Source organism: Neoarius graeffei, chromosome 9 (genome assembly GCF_027579695.1).
Source record: "Neoarius graeffei isolate fNeoGra1 chromosome 9, fNeoGra1.pri, whole genome shotgun sequence".
Taxonomy (NCBI): Eukaryota; Metazoa; Chordata; class Actinopteri; order Siluriformes; family Ariidae; genus Neoarius; species Neoarius graeffei.
This window is the reverse complement of record NC_083577.1, coordinates 59,381,952-59,402,461: the sequence shown is the minus strand read 5'-3', so window position 1 is coordinate 59,402,461 and position 20,510 is coordinate 59,381,952. Positions and strand designations below refer to the sequence as shown.

General features: G+C 44.1%; 1 protein-coding gene across 4 annotated transcripts in view; it reads left to right on the top strand.

Moving 5' to 3' along the window:
* fmnl2a (formin-like 2a) overlaps positions 1 to 20,510 on the top strand; it is a 136,844-nt gene that overhangs the window by 79,119 nt on the left and 37,215 nt on the right. For all 4 annotated transcript variants that reach the window (XM_060929975.1, XM_060929976.1, XM_060929978.1 and 1 more), the window contains exons 2-5: positions 366 to 449; positions 8,004 to 8,084; positions 12,979 to 13,055; positions 17,693 to 17,776. In XM_060929975.1, the coding sequence (XP_060785958.1) occupies positions 366 to 449; positions 8,004 to 8,084; positions 12,979 to 13,055; positions 17,693 to 17,776 (326 nt within the window). The remainder of the gene's footprint in view (positions 1 to 365; positions 450 to 8,003; positions 8,085 to 12,978; positions 13,056 to 17,692; positions 17,777 to 20,510) is intronic.

Sequence of the window (20,510 nt, the reverse complement as noted above, 5' to 3'; positions counted from 1 at the left end):
GCTGTAGGATTGGTTCAAGGATTTCGCTCGAGCCAATCATTTGCATTTGTTTCTTTACAACATTATTTGTATGTACTTGAGAAACTCTTTCACTCGCTAGCGTGAGCACAGAGTCATTATTTAATTATTAATTCCAGTAGCACAAATATTTGACCCTACATGTCTACTTTACGCTGTGTTACTCTACAACTTCTTCATAAAGCAGTGAAACTCTGTGATGACTTACATTAGTTCCGGTTTTACAAATTATAAAGGCTCTTAATATTCTGAAATTCTGCACACATTTCTCTGTTCATAATCCTTCACTATTATATTGTATTGTTTTGTTCTGTTATTTCATTCCTCGTTTTTGTGTGTGTTCTCAGAATTCTATGAATTTGCCTCCAGACAAAGCCCGGTTACTGCGGCAGTATGACAACGAGAAGAAGTGGGAGCTGATCTGTGATCAGGTGAGCAGTTTGAGTTCATGTTTCTAATACTCCCCTCTTTCTGTTCCACCTGATTTGTAAGTACAGACTAAACACAGCTCTTGTTGTGTATAAAGTGCACAGCTACAGCAGCACTTATAAATCCTTCTAAATTTATGCTCCACTAAGCCACTGTTTAACCTTGGCCAGAGGCCTCCAGACAAAGCCACACACATTTTCTCCTGCTTTTCTCTCCCAAATCACCAGGCCGCTTCTGGTTATTTCAGGCCTGTTATTGACATTTGCATGAATGAGTACTGATGTCATGTAGCCTCACTCTGTTCAATATGGATAGGTTGCTTGGCAGAGAGTATTAGTGAAGTAGGAACATTTCCCGAAGTCTTATTTCATGCACAATATCTACATCTACATCAAGTCGCATCAGGTCACATACTGTGGTGTGCCTCAGGGACCTGTGCTTGATCCTCTGCTCTTCTTACTGTACATCAGCTAAACAGTTCTGGCTTCTGCTGTGCTTTCAGATGTCCTTCCAACAACTAGCTTATACTTGTTGAATACAGTTTGTAGCTATTTAGCACTGCATTGCATGTTTTGCTCTTAGTCAATCACATGGATAGATGTCAGGATTATATTATATGGACATAAGTGTGTTACTGGGAAATATGCCACTCGTATTTTTCATATGAGCTAAATCCAGGACACGGAGAACTAAAACCGTGACATATTTAAATAATATTGGCTGGCTTTGAGTGGGCTTTCAGATATATTCCATTCAGCTAGCATGATATTGAACTCGTCGAAGACTGAATGGAATATATCTGATACAAAAAAGTCAGACAATATTATTATTATTATTATTATTATTGTTATTATTATACATACACACTCTTCATATCAGCAGTTAGCACAGCAGTCCAGTTACTTTCCAGCCGCTGTAGCATTAGTGAAGGCCAATGCGAGCTTATCCGTGCCTCGATGCTGTTAGTGTGGCAGTCCAGTTACCTTCCAGCCAGTGTAGCTTTAGTGAAGGCCAATGCGAGCTTACCCGTGCCTCGGTGCTGTTAGTGTGGCAGTCCAGTTACCTTCCGGCCAGTGTATTTTTAGTGAAGGCCAATGCAAGCTTACCCATGCCTTGGTGCTGTTAGTGCAGCAGTCCAGTTACCTTCCAGCCGGTGTAGTGTTAGCGAAGGCCAATGCAAGCTTACCCATGCCTCGGTGCTGTTAGTGTGGCAGTCCAGTTACCTTCCAGCCAGTGTAGCTTTAATGAAGGCCAGTGCAAGCTTACCCGTGCCTCGGTGCTGTTAGTGTGGCAGTCCAGTTACCTTCCGGCCAGTGTCGCTTTAGTGAAGGCCAATGCAAGCTTACCCGTGCCTCGGTGCTGTTAGTGTGGCAGTCCAGTTACCTTCCAGCCAGTGTAGTGTTAGCGAAGGCCAGTGCAAGCTTACCCATGCCTCGGTGCTGTTAGTGTGGCAGTCCAGTTACCTTCCAGCCAGTGTAGCTTTAGTGAAGGCCAATGCAAGCTTACCCGTGCCTCGGTGCTGTTAGTGCAGCAGTCCAGTTACCTTCCAGCCGGTGTAGTGTTAGCGAAGGCCAATGCAAGCTTACCCATGCCTCGGTGCTGTTAGTGTGGCAGTCCAGTTACCTTCCAGCCAGTGTAGCTTTAGTGAAGGCCAATGCGAGCTTACCCGTGCCTCGGTGCTGTTAGTGTGGCAGTCCAGTTACCTTCCAGCCGGTGTAGTGTTAGCGAAGGCATATGCTAGCGCAGTCAAGCCGAATATTCTCATCTCATCTCATTATCTGTAGCCGCTTTATCCTGTTCTACAGGGTCGCAGGCAAGCTGGAGCCTATCCCAGCTGACTACGGGCGAAAGGCGGGGTACACCCTGGACAAGTCGCCAGGTCATCACAGGGCTGACACATAGACACAGACAACCATTCACACTCTCATTCACACCTACGGTCAATTTAGAGTCACCAGTTAACCTAACCTGCATGTCTTTGGACTGTGGGGGAAACCGGAGCACCCGGAGAAAACCCACGCGGACACGGGGAGAACATGCAAACTCCGCACAGAAAGGCCCTCGCCGGCCACAGGGCTCGAACCCGGACCTTCTTGCTGTGAGGCGACAGCGCTAACCACTACACCACCGTGCCGTCCAAGCCGAATATTATTATTATTATTTTCCCTGCATAATTTACATCGACAGCTACATACGACGGAGCGACCCAGCAGCCAAAATTCTCTCAAAATCTTCAGTTTTTAACAAAGCAAACCTGGCAGCCATATTTGTTTACAGATTGTCACTGTCGCTAGCTAGCGTGGAAATTTTACGTCTCCGATGTGTGACGTCGTGTTGTCTTGACACCGTGCAATATTTATAACAATATTGCACGCTCGTTCTCCTTTGGGTAGAGTGGCGTAATACACGGAGGATAAGCGATATGATAACAATATTGCATGCTATCAATAAACCTGCTAGAAGGGAATAGAACACGTTTTTATTCCATGGAAAAAGTGGCCCGTACGTACAGTATAATAATTCCCGATGACGTCACTCCCAGTGTTTTCCCCTTGACTGGACGTGCGTTGCCAAAATGGTGAACCGGTTCAAAATGAAACACTTTTGATTAACTTGCACAATCTTTTTTTTTTTTTTTTTTGTGGATGTGTCTATGTAAGGGCGGCACGGTGGTGTAGTGGTTAGCGCTGTCGCCTCACAGCAAGAAGGTCCTGGGTTCGAGCCCCGGGGCCGGCGAGGGCCTTTCTGTGTGGAGTTTGCATGTTCTCCCCGTGTCCGCGTGGGTTTCCTCCGGGTGCTCCGGTTTCCCCCACAGTCCAAAGACATGCAGGTTAGGTTAACTGGTGACTCTAAATTGACCGTAGGTGTGAATGTGAGTGTGAATGGTTGTCTGTGTCTATGTGTCAGCCCTGTGATGACCTGGCGACTTGTCCAGGGTGTACCCCGCCCTTCGCCCGTAGTCAGCTGGGATAGGCTCCAGCTTGCCTGCGACCCTGTAGAAGGATAAAGCGGCTAGAGATAATGTGATGTGTGATGTGTGTGTGTGTCTATGTAATATAAAGAACATTACACAGTGATACGAAGATATGAAGTTTATCTTCACGTGTTGAAAAATATATCACTTGTTCACTTTGCTCACTCATAATATATCCATTCACCACTCGAAGATGAACTTCATATTTTCACACAAGCATGTAATATCCTCTCTATATATTGCTTGTTTTGGATAGATATCTGTTGATTTGTTTTGGATAAACATGTTTGGGGAATTTTCCTGGGACCTGTTCCTTTTCCCGTTATTGTGTACAGAACAGCAGCATTATCTGTGGAGTGTCTTTACCACCAAGGCCAAACAAAAAGAATGGCTTTTTTAAAGATCAGAATTCAAATTCTCACAAGAGGAAGAAATTTAAATACTTTTAAAACTCAAAACTTTTTTTTTTTATTAACTGGCAAACGCAACTTTTGTTTCCACAATGCATGCAGTTTAATAAAGTCATTGTAGAATTTACTATATTTAGAATTAAAACATCAAACAATCCATAACAAAATATCTGAATTCAGTTAAACCTTCATACGACCACCCAAATGATCCTGTTGAATGGCTGTGCTGTTGATGAGGGAATTCAGATTTGTATTATTTTTCTGATTTCCTGGAACAGTCCATCAGGATTAGTGTAGTAATAACACTGATGCATGACAGGCCAGTAACAAAGAAACTAAAGAAAAGCAAACACCACATGGCGCAGTTAACACTGGGAGCTGCATCATCCTGAAGAAGAGAAAAGAAGATTAAGGCAGAATGATAAGTCTTTTCATCAGGCTTTTAAAGGTCCCATGGCATGAAATTTTCACTTTCTGAGGTTTTTTAATGTTAAAATGAGTTCCTCTGACCTTCTTAAGTCACCCCAGTGGCTAGAAATGTCATAATGTGTAAACCAAACTATGCCCAACATTTGAGAATGGCGCGTCAAAACGGCGCGTTGATAAGCTCTTCCCTTTACTACGTCAGCAAGGGAGATGATCCCCACACCCCCCCTCTGGATTCCCACCCACTGTATGGATTGCCCCGCCCAGTTGTAGTGAGGAGACCATAGAGGACACAACAACATGGCATCACCTAAGCGAGCGAAACATGGAAATTGCGCTGTACATGGATGTGACAACACAGAAAAGAGTCTGTTTTTACTGCCGACGGGAGAGCCCCTGAAGACTCAGTGGCTTAATTTTATTTACTTCAATAATACGCCGTCGAGTCTACCTAAGACGGTGTATGTTTGTCGGAAGCATTTTCCTGAGGAATGTTTCCACAACTTGGGACAGTACAGGGCAGGTTTTGCACATCAGCTGTCACTGAAGCCTGGGTCCGTACCAAGCATCCCTGCTGCATCAGCAACAAACACCGAACAAGTAAGTGTATAACTGTTAAGTCGTTTTGCCGTGTTTTAAAATCGGTGCGTTAGCCTAGCAATGGCTATATTAGCTGTGCAGCTAACCGCTTCCTGCAGTTAGCCAGGTAATCTGCGCTACAAAACTAAAGAGCATGCAGGAGTTTAGTCTGGAAATTGACTGTAACTTATGAGCTTATGTTTGACTATTGCTCCGCAATGCATGTCTTCTGTTGGATAAGCGCTATGTTGCTGTAGTTGCTGCTTCTATCCTCTTTGGTTATGGAGTGCGTGTTCAAGCGTAGGGTATTATACGTTCGTAAACTACCACTCCGAACACTCTCACTCTCTGTTCTCTGTGTCACGTTGAGTTTACGAAAGGAGTCCGAGGGAGAACGGGGTTTTGTCTTAGCAGCGTGGCTACAGGCGCTGATAGCAGCGAGTATGTGTGTGCGCAGCTTGGTCAAGCCCCTCCCCCTCCCCCCATGGCCCGCCCCCACCCTCTACCCTTCCCCGCCTCCTGCTTCTCATTAGCAAAACGACGCACTGGGAAAAGCGCTGAAATGGGGCTTTCTCCCAGGAGGCTATATTTACGTGCCGAGGGTTCATTTCGAGAAAGGCTGCGGATATAACATCCGGAAGCCTCCACAAGCCCGTTTAAAGCATCAACAAACCACCATGCCATGGGACCTTTAAACTTATTTGAATATTCTATCAACAAAAACGCCACACCAGATGTGTTATAAAAACGTTTTGTATGATGTATAATTGTATTATGCTGGTATGTGATAAACCTAAAGCACAACTTTATCAAAAATGGAAATCTGGATCTAGACTTGTACTTACTTCCTAGTTCATTTTTGATGGTAGACTAATCACTAGCCCTTTGTATGTAGTGTAAAGTTGTGCTTTTAATTGACAGTATAAACGTCAGTTATAGGCTATAGGTAAAACAATTCCAGCAGCAGATCTGATTCAGTCCACAGGTGTTTCCATGAAGTCACATCAGGTAATGAGTTGAGTACCTCAGGGATCTGTGATTCGCTCTCTGCCACCTTGTTTTCGAACAGTTAAACAGTGTTTTTAATTATATTACGTGAGGGCGGCATGGCGGTGTAGTGGTTAGCACTGTCGCCTCACAGGAAGAAGGTTCTGGGTTCGAGCCCAGTGAAGGCGGGGCATTGTGTGTGGAGTTTGCATGTTCTCCCCATGTCTGCGTGGGTTTCCTCTGGGTGCTCTGGGTTCCCCCACAGTCCAAAGACATGCGAATAGGTTAACGTGGGACAGTCATGGCCTGAAGGTTGGGCTGAAGTGCCCTTGAGCAAGGCATCTAACCTCCCCGGGCTGCTGTAGCATAGCTGCCCATTGCTCTGGGTATGTGTGTGTGCTCATTGCTCGCATGTGTGTGTGTGTTCACTGCTTCAGATGGGTTCAATGCAGATGAAACATTTCACTGTGCTTAAAGCAAGACGGCCTTTCGATTTCATAAAATCAGTGAAATTTATTTACGTCTGAAATTTGTTTATTTCTGTAATATCTTAAAAAAACAGGCCATTCTGTGGCTGGGAAGTTATTTAATTTGAAGGGATTCCCGAGCAAATAATGTGCATGAAATCGCTCGCTTCGCGCAGTCAAGCAGACAGAGGAAATCCGCGTGCGCATGCGCAGGTTTAACTGAGTCTTCGTCGTTTTCTTCATCTTTTGGGTTTTACGGCAGCTGGCATCCACAGTGTTGCATTACTGCCATCTATAGGTTTACCTTGACTGTGCACTGACAGTTACATCGTTCTGTTACTAAACGAACAGCTGATCACACCGAGGTGCTCGCTGACCGCCGATATTTATTAGTTTGGCTCTGCGTTTCCTTTCTTTCGCAACATAACGTCTTTTCTTCTCACTTTCCGTTACTGTAGTCAGTCTTTTATGTTTCATTCGCACACTCAGGTCCGCCATTATTCTCTCCTGTTTCAAATTTGTATCCCACAATGCCTTGCGCAAACGGGGAAAGCCCACCACGTGATGCATGACGTAGTATCTTGAATGAGGTCATGGTGAAGCAAGAAAAAAAAATGGTGGAGAATTTAGGGCCACATGGCTCTAAATTCATTAATTGTTCTTTTAGGGGAAAAAAGTACTGTAATAAAATTGGAAGTCTGTGATTCGAATTCAGTAGCTTTCGTTTCACTAAACAAAAAGAACTGGGTGTCGGGGAAAATTCTTTTATGACCTAAATGTGAAAAATCTGAAAGGCAGTCGACCTTTAAGTCTGGCTTGAGTGTACAGGGGTGTTCACACGGCAACTTTTACTCCGGTGTAGCACCGGGGCTGCCCCGGTAGAGCGTTCACACAGTACAAAGTTATACCGGTGTAGCCCCTGAAAGCTGCTTAAACCGGTGCAAATCTAACTCTGCTCGGGAGGTGGTTTAAGAAATTTACTCCGGATGCTAGTAAATGCTAGTTTGCGGGGCAGCACCGATATAAAACGGGACGTCTGAACGCTACAGGGGTAGACTCGCTACGCGTGAGGAGAGCTGATTACATACGGGCATTGCATAATTTGCATCCTGGTATTTTGAGCTTCCAAAATGGCGAATATCAACAACAACAGAACTGCGTGTCTTCCAGTGTTGCCAGATTGGGCGGTTTTAAGTGCATTTTGGCGGATTTGAACATATTTTGGGCTGGAAAACGTCAGCAGTATCTGGCAACACTGGTGTCTTCATCCACGTTGTTTTCCCGGCGCTCGGTGATGCCATGACAACCGGGAAAAGGAAGTACATTTTCACGCATGCGCATATTTCATTTCCGCATTATTACTATCGTATAGCACGGTCGCAAAAACTGCCGTGTGAACGCAAGTGGGGTTGCACCGGTGCTAACACGCTTCTCTCTAGTAAGCAGGGTTGTGACGTGTGAACGCTCCACAAAATTTACACCGGTGTAAGATATATCGCAACAAAATACATCGGTGCAGCATCAATGCAAATATGTGCCGTGTGAACACTCCTTACATGTGATAAATAAAGTCTTGTCTTGTCTTAAAGACTACAGCACAAGTTGATCATAAACAGGAATACATGCTACTGGTTCTGCATTACTGGTTAGGCACTTCCCCTGACTGGACATGATGCAGTTGTTACATATAACAATATATTTTTTCTCTATCAGGAACGATTTCAAGTGAAAAACCCTCCTCACACATATATCCAGAAGTTGAAGAGTTATCTGGACCCAGCAGTCACCAGGAAGGTCAGTTCTGATTTACACTTTTGAAGAATTTCATGTCTTACACACGGAACATTGCTGCTGTTTCGTTAAAAAAAAAAGAAAAGAAAAAAAAAGTCAAAATTCAGACCCCAGAGTGGCTCCAGGTTTTTTAGTCGCTCCACAAGCTTTGTGCTGTGTATGGAACAGTGAATGGTGTTTTCTCTACAGTGAGTATTTTATTGTCTAGTTCTGGATAACTGTTCATGTCTGATGCAGAGAGTGTATACCGTGTGGAACGTTCTCTCCTTTAAGGAGTTTCTAGGTTTTACCAGTACAAGGTAATGTTTTAATGAAGGAACTGACAGGAGCGATGATGGATGATAGACAAGAGAATGATGAATGAATGAAGCTCAAGGACATAAGAAAGGTGATAGGATGAGGCATGGAAAGCTGTGCAGGTGTTCCCATAGCAAGTGTTTAGAGAAACAACCACAGCGAATTGTAATTTATGAGATCAGTGGTAAATCAAAAGTGTGTTTCCGGCATACATTCACACTGAGCAGAGGAATGAGAGAGTTAAAAACAGCAGAGCTGTTAACACTTAAAGTGCCATTCCACCATTGGATGTATTTTTTTGGCATAAAATACAATATATTCTATGACAACATGACTAGACAGAGAAATCTTTTAGCTTCAAAATGATATATCAAACATCATTTTTTGACAACGACAAGTATATTAATTTTGCGACCAAAGTCACCTACCCTTTTAACTTCCGCGCGGTAGTGAAACGTGATGTCATCGGCAGGTTCCCCTTCTTGTGTACCACGTCACGTGTGACGTGGCACAGATTATCAGCAATGGCGGATAGAACGCGATTTCCACTTGTCGATTGCTGTGCCGATATTCACCATCGACCGTCTCCTTTGGGCATCACTTGCTATTTTCCTTCGCTTCTTTTCCGAAGCTGACAATCGCGTTCTATTCGCCATTGCTGATAATCTGTGCCACGTCACACAAGAAGGGGAACCTGCCGATGACATCACGTTTCACTACCGTGCAGAAATTAAAAGGGTAGGTGACTTTGGTCGCAAAATTAATATACTTGTCATTATCAAAAAAGTATGTTTGATATATCATTTTGAAGCTAAAAGATTTCTCTGTCTAGTCATGTTGTCATAAAATATATTGTATTTTATGCCAAAAAAATACATCCAATGGTGGAATGGCACTTTAACACTGTTATGACCACAAATGTTAGCACAAGTGTTTATCCACAACACAGTCCCTCTGTTTACCGTGATATGATCTGCCTTCTGCCTCTGTCACGGTAAGGTGAAAATACTTTCATTCTGGAAAAAAAAAAAAAAAGAGCATGGAGTTTATTTTTCTCTCTGAGTGTGGGAGGGTCATTAAAATCAGGCGGTACTACATGTGAGGCTGTGAGAAAACACCCAGCCATCATACACAAGCCCCCCTTCCCCCCCGCCCTCTTGGGTATTGCGCACTCTGATCTCCCTGCCCTTCCTGAGAACAGCAGCAAGAGCACGAGGGAGAAAGAAACAGCAAGCACAGTGAAAACAAGAGTGAAAGAGGAGGAGCGAAAAAGAGCTGGAAGCAAATGTAACTGGAAAAGAAAAACGGAGAGAAAATAGTGGCGAGAGAACGTGGGGGGGCTCAGTAAGTAACACTCTTAGGGACAGAAGTGGGAGAGACAAAAGGGAGGTGAGAGGCAGACAGTGAAAAGAAGGAGAGAGAGAGAGTGTTATGGTTTTACATCCTGGCTCGCCCCATTTTTTTTACAGCTAAACAATTGCTACTTTGTGTGGTGGTGAGCTTGGAGAGCTGCAGCGGACCTTCTCCTGTTTTTACATAGGACGCATTCCACACACCCTTCTCAGCCAATCAGCTAGCAGCAGGAAGACGGCAATTGCATAAGGTCCTGAAGAATGTCTGAGCCATAGATTTCTTTCCAGTTTCAAGGATGACCCCTCTGGGAGAACACCCCCACCCCACCCCACCCCTTCCTTTCACTCTCTCTCTCTCTCTCTCTCTCTCTCTCTCTCTCTCTCACTTTCTCACACAGCTGGAAATGCTTAGTGAGGAGTCTGTAATCCACACACATTTACAAGCTTAAAGGGGTAGATCCATTTTAAATATACATGTAACTGTATCATACGATGTCATGTATTACACTGTCTTAGAATTCTAAGTCAAAATATAGTCGATGGTATGAGTCCAATGGGCCTGCACTGTGACAATCCTGAACCAAAATAAGACCCTCGGTCAGTTACTTGGACTCAGTAAATTAATAAATTTGCCCAATATGCCACCAAAAACCCCTAGCTAAAAATACAAGGCCTCCTTTGGGTAAAATAGTTCCATAAACAAACTCAGTCGTGTCTCTGTGTACCGATATAACAGGCTAGCATTTAAAGGTTTTTCCAACAGATACACTACCGTTCAAAAGTTTGGGGTCACCCAGAGAATTTTGTGTTTTCCATGAAAAGTCACACCACCATAAGTTGTAAAATGAATAGAAAATATAGTCAAGACATTTTTCTGTAGCCTGGCAAGCCAGACTAAATGTGAATATTTAGTCTGGCCTCGATCCGTAGACATTTCCGAAGCGGGTAGGAGGAACAAACCGCTGTCTTTCAAACTGTCTCTGTGCGTATAGGCCAACGCTCTGACCAATCAGCGCAGCAGTGACTGTGACATAGTCAGAGCGACAGAAAGCAGTGGGGGAGGCCTTGAAATAAATAATTTTTCAAAATGCGTATTAATTAATAAACAGGTTCTAGATATTAAGAAGTTTGGAGATAATGACCACAAGTTTGGAGTCTGTACCACATACACATTTTTTTCCAAGTGTTTTTCAAGGGTTTTGCTTAAACTGTTTTTGAGAGTTTTTATTTAGTGGTGTTTGGTGAAATAATTTCCCTTAAATTTAAAATAACGGGAAAATAAGAAACAATCAAAAAGTAATGTTTCAAAGCTGTTTATTAATTCTTCGTACTGCACAAACTAGCCCCATCCTTTTGGCTACGAGCGGAGCCAGCTGGTAGATCAGACTTTTGCCATAGCCGGTCGGCAAAACAGCAAAAACGTCCTTCTTGAAAAGGAATGAGCGGAGAGCCTCTTCCTGCTCATGTTTCAACGAAAACTCCAAGTCTAATTCTTCTAAAACTGATTCCAAAGCGGAGTCAAACGCGCGCTGTTCACTAGCCCGTAGCCATCTTTCCTGCTGCGCTTTCTCCGGCGTCGCGCAGCTTTGTCGTCACTCCTGCAAAAGCCCACCCAAAGAATCCAAACAAAAACCTTGCGTTGTGATTGGCGGGCACGATTTGATGCCCGGGGTGTTTTTGTTTATATGGTGCGAGGCTAGACCCATTCGCTAGGCAAAAATATTTTTGGCCGCTAGGCGGGTGGGTCTAGTTTACTAGGCTAATTTTTCTGGCCATTTTGAGCATTTAATCGACCCCACAAATGTGATGCTCCAGAAACTCAATCTGCTCAAAGGAAGGTCAGTTTATAGCTTCTCTAAAGAGCTCAACTGTTTTCAGCTGTGCTAACATGATTGTACAAGGGTTTTCTAATCATCCATTAGCCTTCTGAGGCAATGAGCAAACACATTGTACCATTAGAACACTGGAGTGAGAGTTGCTGGAAATGGGCCTCTATACACCTATGGAGATATTGCACCAAAAACCAGACATTTGCAGCTAGAATAGTCATTTACCACATTAGCAATGTATAGAGTGGATTTCTGATTAGTTTAAAGTGATCTTCATTGAAAAGAACAGTGCTTTTCTTTCAAAAATAAGGACATTTCAGAGTGACCCCAAACTTTTGAACAGTAGTGTATGTGGGGACACACACACACACACACACACGCGCACGTATACCTCTGGAACAGCCCAGAGTTCCTCTCCACATGTGTGTGAGCCACACACACAAGGAGCGGTCATGAAGCACATGCTTAATTTTTTTTTCTCAGCCTGTGTTCTTTTGTTTTGCTTCTATAATATCACTCTCTACCCCTAGGTGTTTGTCTTTTCCTTTCTTTTTATTATTCACAATGTCTTTGTCTCTTTCTGTTGCTTTTTTTTTTTAATTACATTCACTACTCTCTTGTCGTTGAAGACGGCTCTCTCACCTACTGAAGTATTTTCGATGCCGATATTTGACTTCTGATGAATCAGTGATTGATTATTCATGCCTGGTTTGTCAGTTTCCAGGCCCTACTCCATTTGTATCAGCACATCTGCCCAAGGCTGTCGTGTGTGTGTGTTGTGTGTGTGCGCATATGGCTTTGGTTGAGCGTTTTGTGTGTAGATGAAGGCTAGTCTACCTTCCCCTGTCTGCTGTGCTGCATCGGGCGGTTTGTTCACATGCATTTCACCTGACACGAGACTGGGTCACGGGGCTCGCACACACAGGGGCTGTAACCTTGGAAACAGCACGCGGGATAAGAATGGGTCCACAGTTTAGCTTCAGCACACAGAGGCTCACACATGAATTGAGCTCCCACTTTAATGAGATGATATGATTGCTCAAGGCATAAGAGTCACCTCTGAACCGAAACACCAACCAGCAGGACTCCTCGTCCATCCAAGTGTTCACTAATTAGCACTAGTCAGCAGTGTTTTTTGTTACCAGATGGGTGAATAAATAAATTTTGATCAGAGAGTTGTTTCTGAATGCACTGATAGACTTGTTTTATCACCGCACATCTGCGTTATGATATACAGTATATCTTTCACATCACTGCATGTTTTTTCTTTACCTTAGACAAACTGAGATCATTGTTCTGATCTGTTCTCGTTGCCGATTCAGCAACCCAAAGGAAGGCTGCAGAGAAGTTTGCTTTCTTACATTCCCTTGTTTCCATTCATGCATTCCCCCCCCCACCTTTTTTTTATGCTGTACGCAGAAATTCCGCCGGAGAGTTCAAGAATCCACTCAGGTGCTGAGAGAACTAGAAATTTCTTTAAGGACTAATCACATCGGGTGAGTGATCAAGCTTGTGTGTGCTTTATATATATATACATATTTTTTAAATTTATATTTTTATTGCATGACAGGCATATTAAAGTACAGTATCCGTCATATCATTTTCCCATCCCCCCCAGTCTTACATACACTCTATTACATTTATACTGTAAACAAACATCAGAGCAAAAATAAACAACATCATAACATCATACATCGTCCTTCCTTCTTAATATAATGAGTGAGTCGGTGTTACCATGGAACAACAACCCTGTAGGTAGCTTCTTACAGAATGTTCACAATAAGGTGATTGCTACAGTTGTCCTGTAGTGTCTTTAGTTTAGCAATGTAAGCAGTCATGGGGCCCCATACAGACTCAAATTTTTCTGGTGATCCTCTCATGTTATACTTAATTTTCTCCAAATGTATGAATAGCATTAGGTCCTTGAGCCACAGAGATGTTTTGGGGGCATATGGAGATTTCCAGCCCAACAATATTCTCCTACATGCTAATAATGATGCAAAGGCAATACTGTCAGTAATGTTCCTCCTAAAAAGGGGTGTTCACACGGCAACTTTTACTCCGGTGTAGCACCGGGCCTGCCCCGGTAGAGCGTTCACACGGTACAAAGTTATACCGGTGTAGCCCCTGAAAGCTGCTTAAACCGGTGCAAATCTAACCCTGCTCGGGAGGGGGTTTAAGAAATTTACTCCGGAGTAAATGCTAGTTTGCGGGGCAGCACCGATATAAAATGGAACGTCTGAACGGTACAGGGGTAGACTCGCTACGCGTGTGGAGAGCTGATTACATACGGGCATTGCATAATTTGCATCCTGGTATTTTGCGCTTCCAAAATGGCGAATATCAACAACAACAGAACTGCGCGTCTTCCAGTGTTGCCAGATTGGGTGGTTTTAAGTGCATTTTGGCGGATTTGAACATATTTTGGGCTGGAAAACGTCAGCAGTATCTGGCAACACTGGTGTCTTCATCCACGTTGTTTTCCCGGCGCTTGGTGATGCCATGACAACCGGGAAAAGGAAGTACATTTTCACGCATGCGCATATTTCATTTCCGCATTACTATCGTATAGCACGGTCGCAAAAACTGCCGTGTGAACGCAAGTGGGACTGCACCGGTGCTAACACGCTTCTCTCTAGTAAGCAGGGTTGTGACGTGCGAATGCTCCACAAAATTTACACCGGTGTAAGATATATCGCAACAAAATACATCGGTGCAGCATCGATGCAAATATGTGCCGTGTGAACACCCCTATGGACCCTTTTCACGTGACGTCATGACAAACGCGGCCGCCATTTTGGACATGTACTACCAGTAGTTTACCCCAGCCAACATTGAGGAACGGCAGCAAAGAAAGTGTTTATTTTCAGCAAGACTTCCATCATGCCCCACTATATTGTTGTGCACCTGGATGTAGTAACCATCAACAAACAAGGCAAGGGTTATCATTTTATCGGATCCCGGTAGATGCTGACCGACGGAGAAGATGGATAGCGGCATACCAACACTTGTGTAGTGACCACTTTGTTGGAGGTAAGACGAATAAAATTAGCCAGAAAAGGCATTACATTGCTGTTAACATTCCATTCTAGTTTACTGTAATTATGATCTGGCAGCTATTTACAGCGGATCCAGTGTAAATAGCTGCCGGAGCCAACGTCCGAGGTTCCGGAGCGCGCTAGCTCGCGGCCGGCCGGAGCGCGCTCCGGCAGCTATTTACACTGGATCTGGTGTAAATAGCTGCCAGATCATAATTACAGTAAACTAGTAAATACAGTTTTCTGCATCTCGCTCCTTTTTCTTTTATGTTTGTCGCCTTCCTCGCATTCAGACCGATTCGAGCCGAAGTCCACTACATGTCCAAAATGGCGGTCGCGTTTACGAAGGTCACGTGACTGAAAAGGGTCTATAGTTCTTTGATGGTTTGGTAATATTCCAAAAATGGCAGTTTGTGTGTGCTTATATTTTAGTAGATAATAAATAGCCATGTTAAACATTAACCATTTTATTGTTCAGAATTTACATTATAGTGTTCAGTCATTTCCTGCAATAATCTTAGCTTTGTTTGTCTAACTTGATTTGTTGATGTGGACAAAATACGAGACCTTACGTGTCAGTGATTTCCCAAACGATACACGCTCAATTAGTTTTACGTCTGTGGTATAGGCGGCTTTAGACACCATTCAGGAAAATAGAAAGTGCCATACAGTATATGGAGACCGTCAGCAGTCGAAACTGAAGTGTAGTTCAGATGTTCATAATGAGTCCAATATTTACATGGGGATCATAAGCCAAATTGGGTGAACAGTTTGTGAGTATGGTGGATAAGCTCAATTATGATCACTGTTCTTGTGACAATAAGGCTGAGAGAATGAAGGGCTGAGATCATTTGATAAGGAAGGGACTGCCACAACAAGTCCAAACCCATGCTGCATCAGTAGGAAGTGGAAAAGCTGACAGATTTTGATGAGGTCACAGCTGCAGAAATGCAGGAAGTCTTGCTGTTCCAACTATCCGTACACCTACATATAGAGGATTTCACACACAGGCAAGAAGCTATACTATAAACAACCAAAGCAAATTGATAGCCAAATCCATATAAGGGAAGTCATGGCCTAATGGTTCGAGAAGCAGCTTTGGGACCAAAAGGTCACTGGTTCGATTCCCTGGTCCATCAGGAATGGCTGAAATGCCCTTGAGCAAGGCACCTAACCCCTGGGTACATTGTACGTCGCTCTGGATAAGAGTGTGTGCTAAATGCCATTAATGTAATGTAATACAAACACATACAGCTCATTTACAGAGCACAGAACTTTACTTACTGTCACTACCAGTTGTATTAGCAAGTGTTATGCTGCGAAACAGGATTATGTCACTCATCTGTCTTATCAATATAAGATAATGGATCATTCTCATTTGTTAGTCATATGAGGAGAGACAAATTAGTAAAGCAACACAATAAAATCTGTGTTGAAGATGTCTGTGCTTCACAGCTCTCAGGGACCAAGTTTTAAGACTCCTGACATGGACAGGAAATTAACATCCATCCATCCATCCATCCATCCAATATATATCTGTCAAGGTCGCGGGGGAAGCTGGAGCCAATCTCAGCTGACTTCGGGCGAGAGGGTCCACCCTGGGCAGGTCACCAATCTATCGCAGGGCTAACACGGAGATACAGACAGCCATTCACACTCACATTCACACCTATGGGCAATTTAGGTGGGGTTTACATTAGACCGTATCAGCGGATCATCAGATTAATGTTTTTAAAAACGATTAGCGTGCACACAACAATGCCAATACACGATTCGCGTGCACACAGCAACGCCAATACACGGATACGCTAATCACATGACTAATTCGGCACGTAAGTTGAAATGTGTCAGTGCGGCTCAGCGCTTCCTCCTCAGCAGCTGCGCTCCAAATCACTCCGCCCTGAACAGCGAGTGCCCTCTGGAGGGTGCGCACTCTGGCCCTGCGCAGCTCACAGAGCGTGCGAGTGAAGCGCACGAGCAGTGATTCGGGACTGAGCCGCTGCGTGTGTGATCCCAGTGCATATCGGACATGCGCGTCACTTACCACTTGCAAGTGGAAGGATGGCAAGCCTAAAGACAATCATAACTACACAATGGGCAGTATTTGCATCAGTATTTGCAGTATTTTCATACTTTTATACTCTTTAATGAAAGGTGATACAAGGCGGAAGTCCGTGCCGTTTTTCAGCAGTCGCGTCACATGACCAACGCCAGCGAATCAGGAAGGTGGATGTCACAGTGACGTTGTCCAATGACGACGTCAGCTAGAGCTCAGCACAGCGTATCCGCGTATCCTCAATGTTTACACAGCACCGGACCAGACACGAACTGGGTTGAATACGTGGGCTCTGGCGGATTCCCGTTTCCCGGCGTTTCCCGGCGTTTTAATGTGAACGGACAGTGCATCCGCGAAGAAAACGAGACAGATACGGTCTAATGTAAATTTGGCCTTAGAGTTGAGAATGTGAGAGGAAACTGGAGCACCCGAAGGAAACCCACACAGGCACAGGGAGAACATGCAAATTCTATGCAGAAAGGCCCCAGTCTTCCATGAGGTTTGAGCTCAGAACCTTGGTCGACAGTGCTAACCACTACACCTCCGTGCTGCCAAGAAGCTAACAAAGAAATCTAATTCGTGTTAAATTGTATAGTAATTACTCTTTCAGAAGTGTTTACAAAAGTAGACTCAACAAAGTTGCCACAGAATATAAGCCAAAGACAAGCTGAGCGAGAAGAAAGGAAGTTATTTCCATGTGGCAAATGAAAGCAAAGAAGTGCACACACAGTGGAGAGAACCGGTTAAAAGTGGCTTTTGATCACTGAGTTTCTGGTGTGTGTGTGTGTGTGTGTGTGTGTGTGTGTGTGTGTGCGTGAGATTACGATTGCTTTTGAAGCACAAAAATTAATCATTCAGATTTTGTAAAAGGAAAGAAGCTTTCCTGTGTCTGTCCATGAGCTCTTGTTTGAGTCCATATTCCATATTTTATGATCTGCAGATTTAGCACAAGGCTTTTGGAGATTTCTGAAAATACCTTTTTTTTTTGCAGCTGTCACTGCTTTGTCCCTTACATCGCTCTGCCTGTCTTTTTGTGTAGATGGGTGCGTGAGTTTCTAAACGAGGAGAATAAAGGCCTGGACGTGCTGGTGGAGTATCTCTCATTTGCACAGTATGCTGTCACGTAAGTCACCCATGCTTATACACAATGCACAATGAGCACAATAGATTCTTTCTACTTAACCACAGATGTATTCACACTCACATTGTCACATATGCTGTGGTACACTGATTCATTACTCACTCTGTCTCTGACTGGGCCGGGAATTAGCATGTAGAATATACACTGTCCATTCAGTACTTTCACAGAGACGGACACAGTCACAAGGTGGTACTGTAGAGCCTATAGCAGTTTGCAACCCACTGAGTGACTAAATATGCTTTATTGGAGTGTGTGTTCATAATGTATGTTCATGTATCGTTAATTATCCATCACTTTTTTTAATTAACTGTCAAGAAAAACAAAGCACATGTCCCATAATGGTGGGACATGTACTTGGCACACTTCCCAGACAACTGAATGCACACCAAAACCCAGCTGTTTTCAGTCAGTGCGTTTACATGCACATCCAAATCGAGCTACTGTCGGTAATCGAGCTAAGGGTCCCAGCAGGGGTGCCAGAGAAATCCAATCCTACATGCACACAAGGAAATCGAGCTATTGTGTGAGGTACATTGTGCACCCGAGCCACAGGTGGCGTTACACACCCCATCGTGTTGGTACACTTCCGGTTGTCGTCATGAAGAAGAGCTATTCAAGAGTATAAACAAAGTTAAAAGCAGTGTTGCCAGATACTGCTGACGTTTTCCAGCCCAAAACATGTTCAAATCCGCCAAAATGCACTTAAAACCGCCCAATATGGCAACACTGGTTCACAAGTTCCGTGCTCAAGCTGTTAGGCTTGCTCTAACAGACTGTATGGCTACAAACTGTCCTGCGCAGACCACTGTTTTGTAAGACAACTTATTTTGCACAATTGTATATTTTTCTAAAGTCCATTTTTTGCTTACACAAAAATATTTTTTTTGCTTACAATTTAACTTATGTCTTAATAAACACACAAAAAAGTTCAATTGTTTTGTTTTTATTGACATTCTTCAGATGTTGGACATCTATATATACACACACACACACACACACACACACACACACACACACACACACACACAAATACAATGACTTGTTTATGTACACAATTCACAGCTATGCAACAGCTGTACAGATGTATTTGGTGATACAGTAAGTGAGCTAAATTTTAACAGTGCAAACAATGCCACAAAAAGAAAAGATTCATGCCGTTGTCATGATTTGTTGTCATGCCGACTGAGGCTGTTGTGTTTCCCGCTTGTGGTCTCGTCACTCGTCACTTCCGGAAGGGGCAGCACTGAAGTAAGTAGCTCGGTTACGTAGCTCGATAGGGTTTACATGCACTAAGTAGCTCGGCTAAAATCGCATAATCTAGGTCGTGTAGCTCGATTACGAGAAATCAAGTTCGGTTCGATTTCAGCCTAGCTAAGGTGTTTCCATGGCATTTAGAACTTTGATTTCAGTCGAGCAACGGCAGAAATTCGATTTTCTCTATGTGCATGTAAACGCACTGAGTGACACACAGGAGGACAGAGAGAATCAGCATTCCATTGATCACCTTAACGGGCAATCCATTGATCACCCTAACGACTCTTGAGGCCGTTCACATCCAGCCCCCAGTGACCCACACCAACAGGATGACTCAGGCTACGTTTACATTAGACCGTATCTGTCTCGTTTTCTTCGCGGATGCACTGTCCGTTTACATTAAACCGCCTGGAAACGCCGGGAAACGGGAATCCGCCAGCGTCCACGTATTCAATCCAGATCGTGTCGGCTCCGGTGCTGTGTAAACATTGAGAATACGCGGATACGCTGTGCTGAGCTCTAGCTGGCGTCGTCATTGGACAACGTCACTGTGACATCCACCTTCCTGATTCGCTGGCGTTGGTCATGTGACGCGACTGCTGAAAAACGGCGCGGACTTCCTCCTTGTATGACCTTTCATTAAAGAGTATAAAAGTATGAAAATACTGTAAATACTGATGCAAATACTGCCCATTGTGTAGTTATGATTGTCTTTAGGCTTGCCATCCTTCCACTTGCAAGTGGTAAGTGATATCCGCTGGGATCACACACACAGCGGCTCAGTCCCGAATCACAGCTTGTTCACTTCACTCGCGCGCTGTGTGAGCTGCGCAGGGCCGGAGTGCGCACCCTCCAGAGGGCACTCGCTGTTTAGGGCAGAGTGATTTGGAGCGCAGGATGCCTGCGGAGCCGAGCGTATCCGTGTATTGGTGTTGCTGTGTGCACTTAAATCGTGTATTGGCGTTGCTGTGTGCACACTAATCGTTTTAAAAACGTTAATCTGATGATCCGCTGATACGGTCTAATGTAAACATGGGCTCAGTGACACCTTAGATGAGCTTTTCATCCATGAGAGGATAAATACCTGATACTCCCTACTAGTCAGACAGAACTGAAGAAGCCTTTCGGATGAGAGGTGAAACGTCTTCAAGAATCTTCAAGCAAGTCCAGTTACTCTCTTTTACCACCCACAGTCCCATAATGGGTATTTCATTTTAGTGGTTAATAGGAGTAAATAGGACACCATTTGGGCAGCACGGTGGTGTAGTGGTTAGCGCTGTCGCCTCACAGCAAGAAGGTCTGGGTTCGAGCCCCGTGGCTGGCGAGGGCCTTTCTGTGCGGAGTTTGCATGTTCTCCCCGTGTCCGTGTGGGTTTCCTCTGGGTGCTCCGGTTTCCCCCACAGTCCAAAGACATGCAGGTTAGGTTAACTGGTGACTCTAAATTGAGCGTAGGTGTGAATGT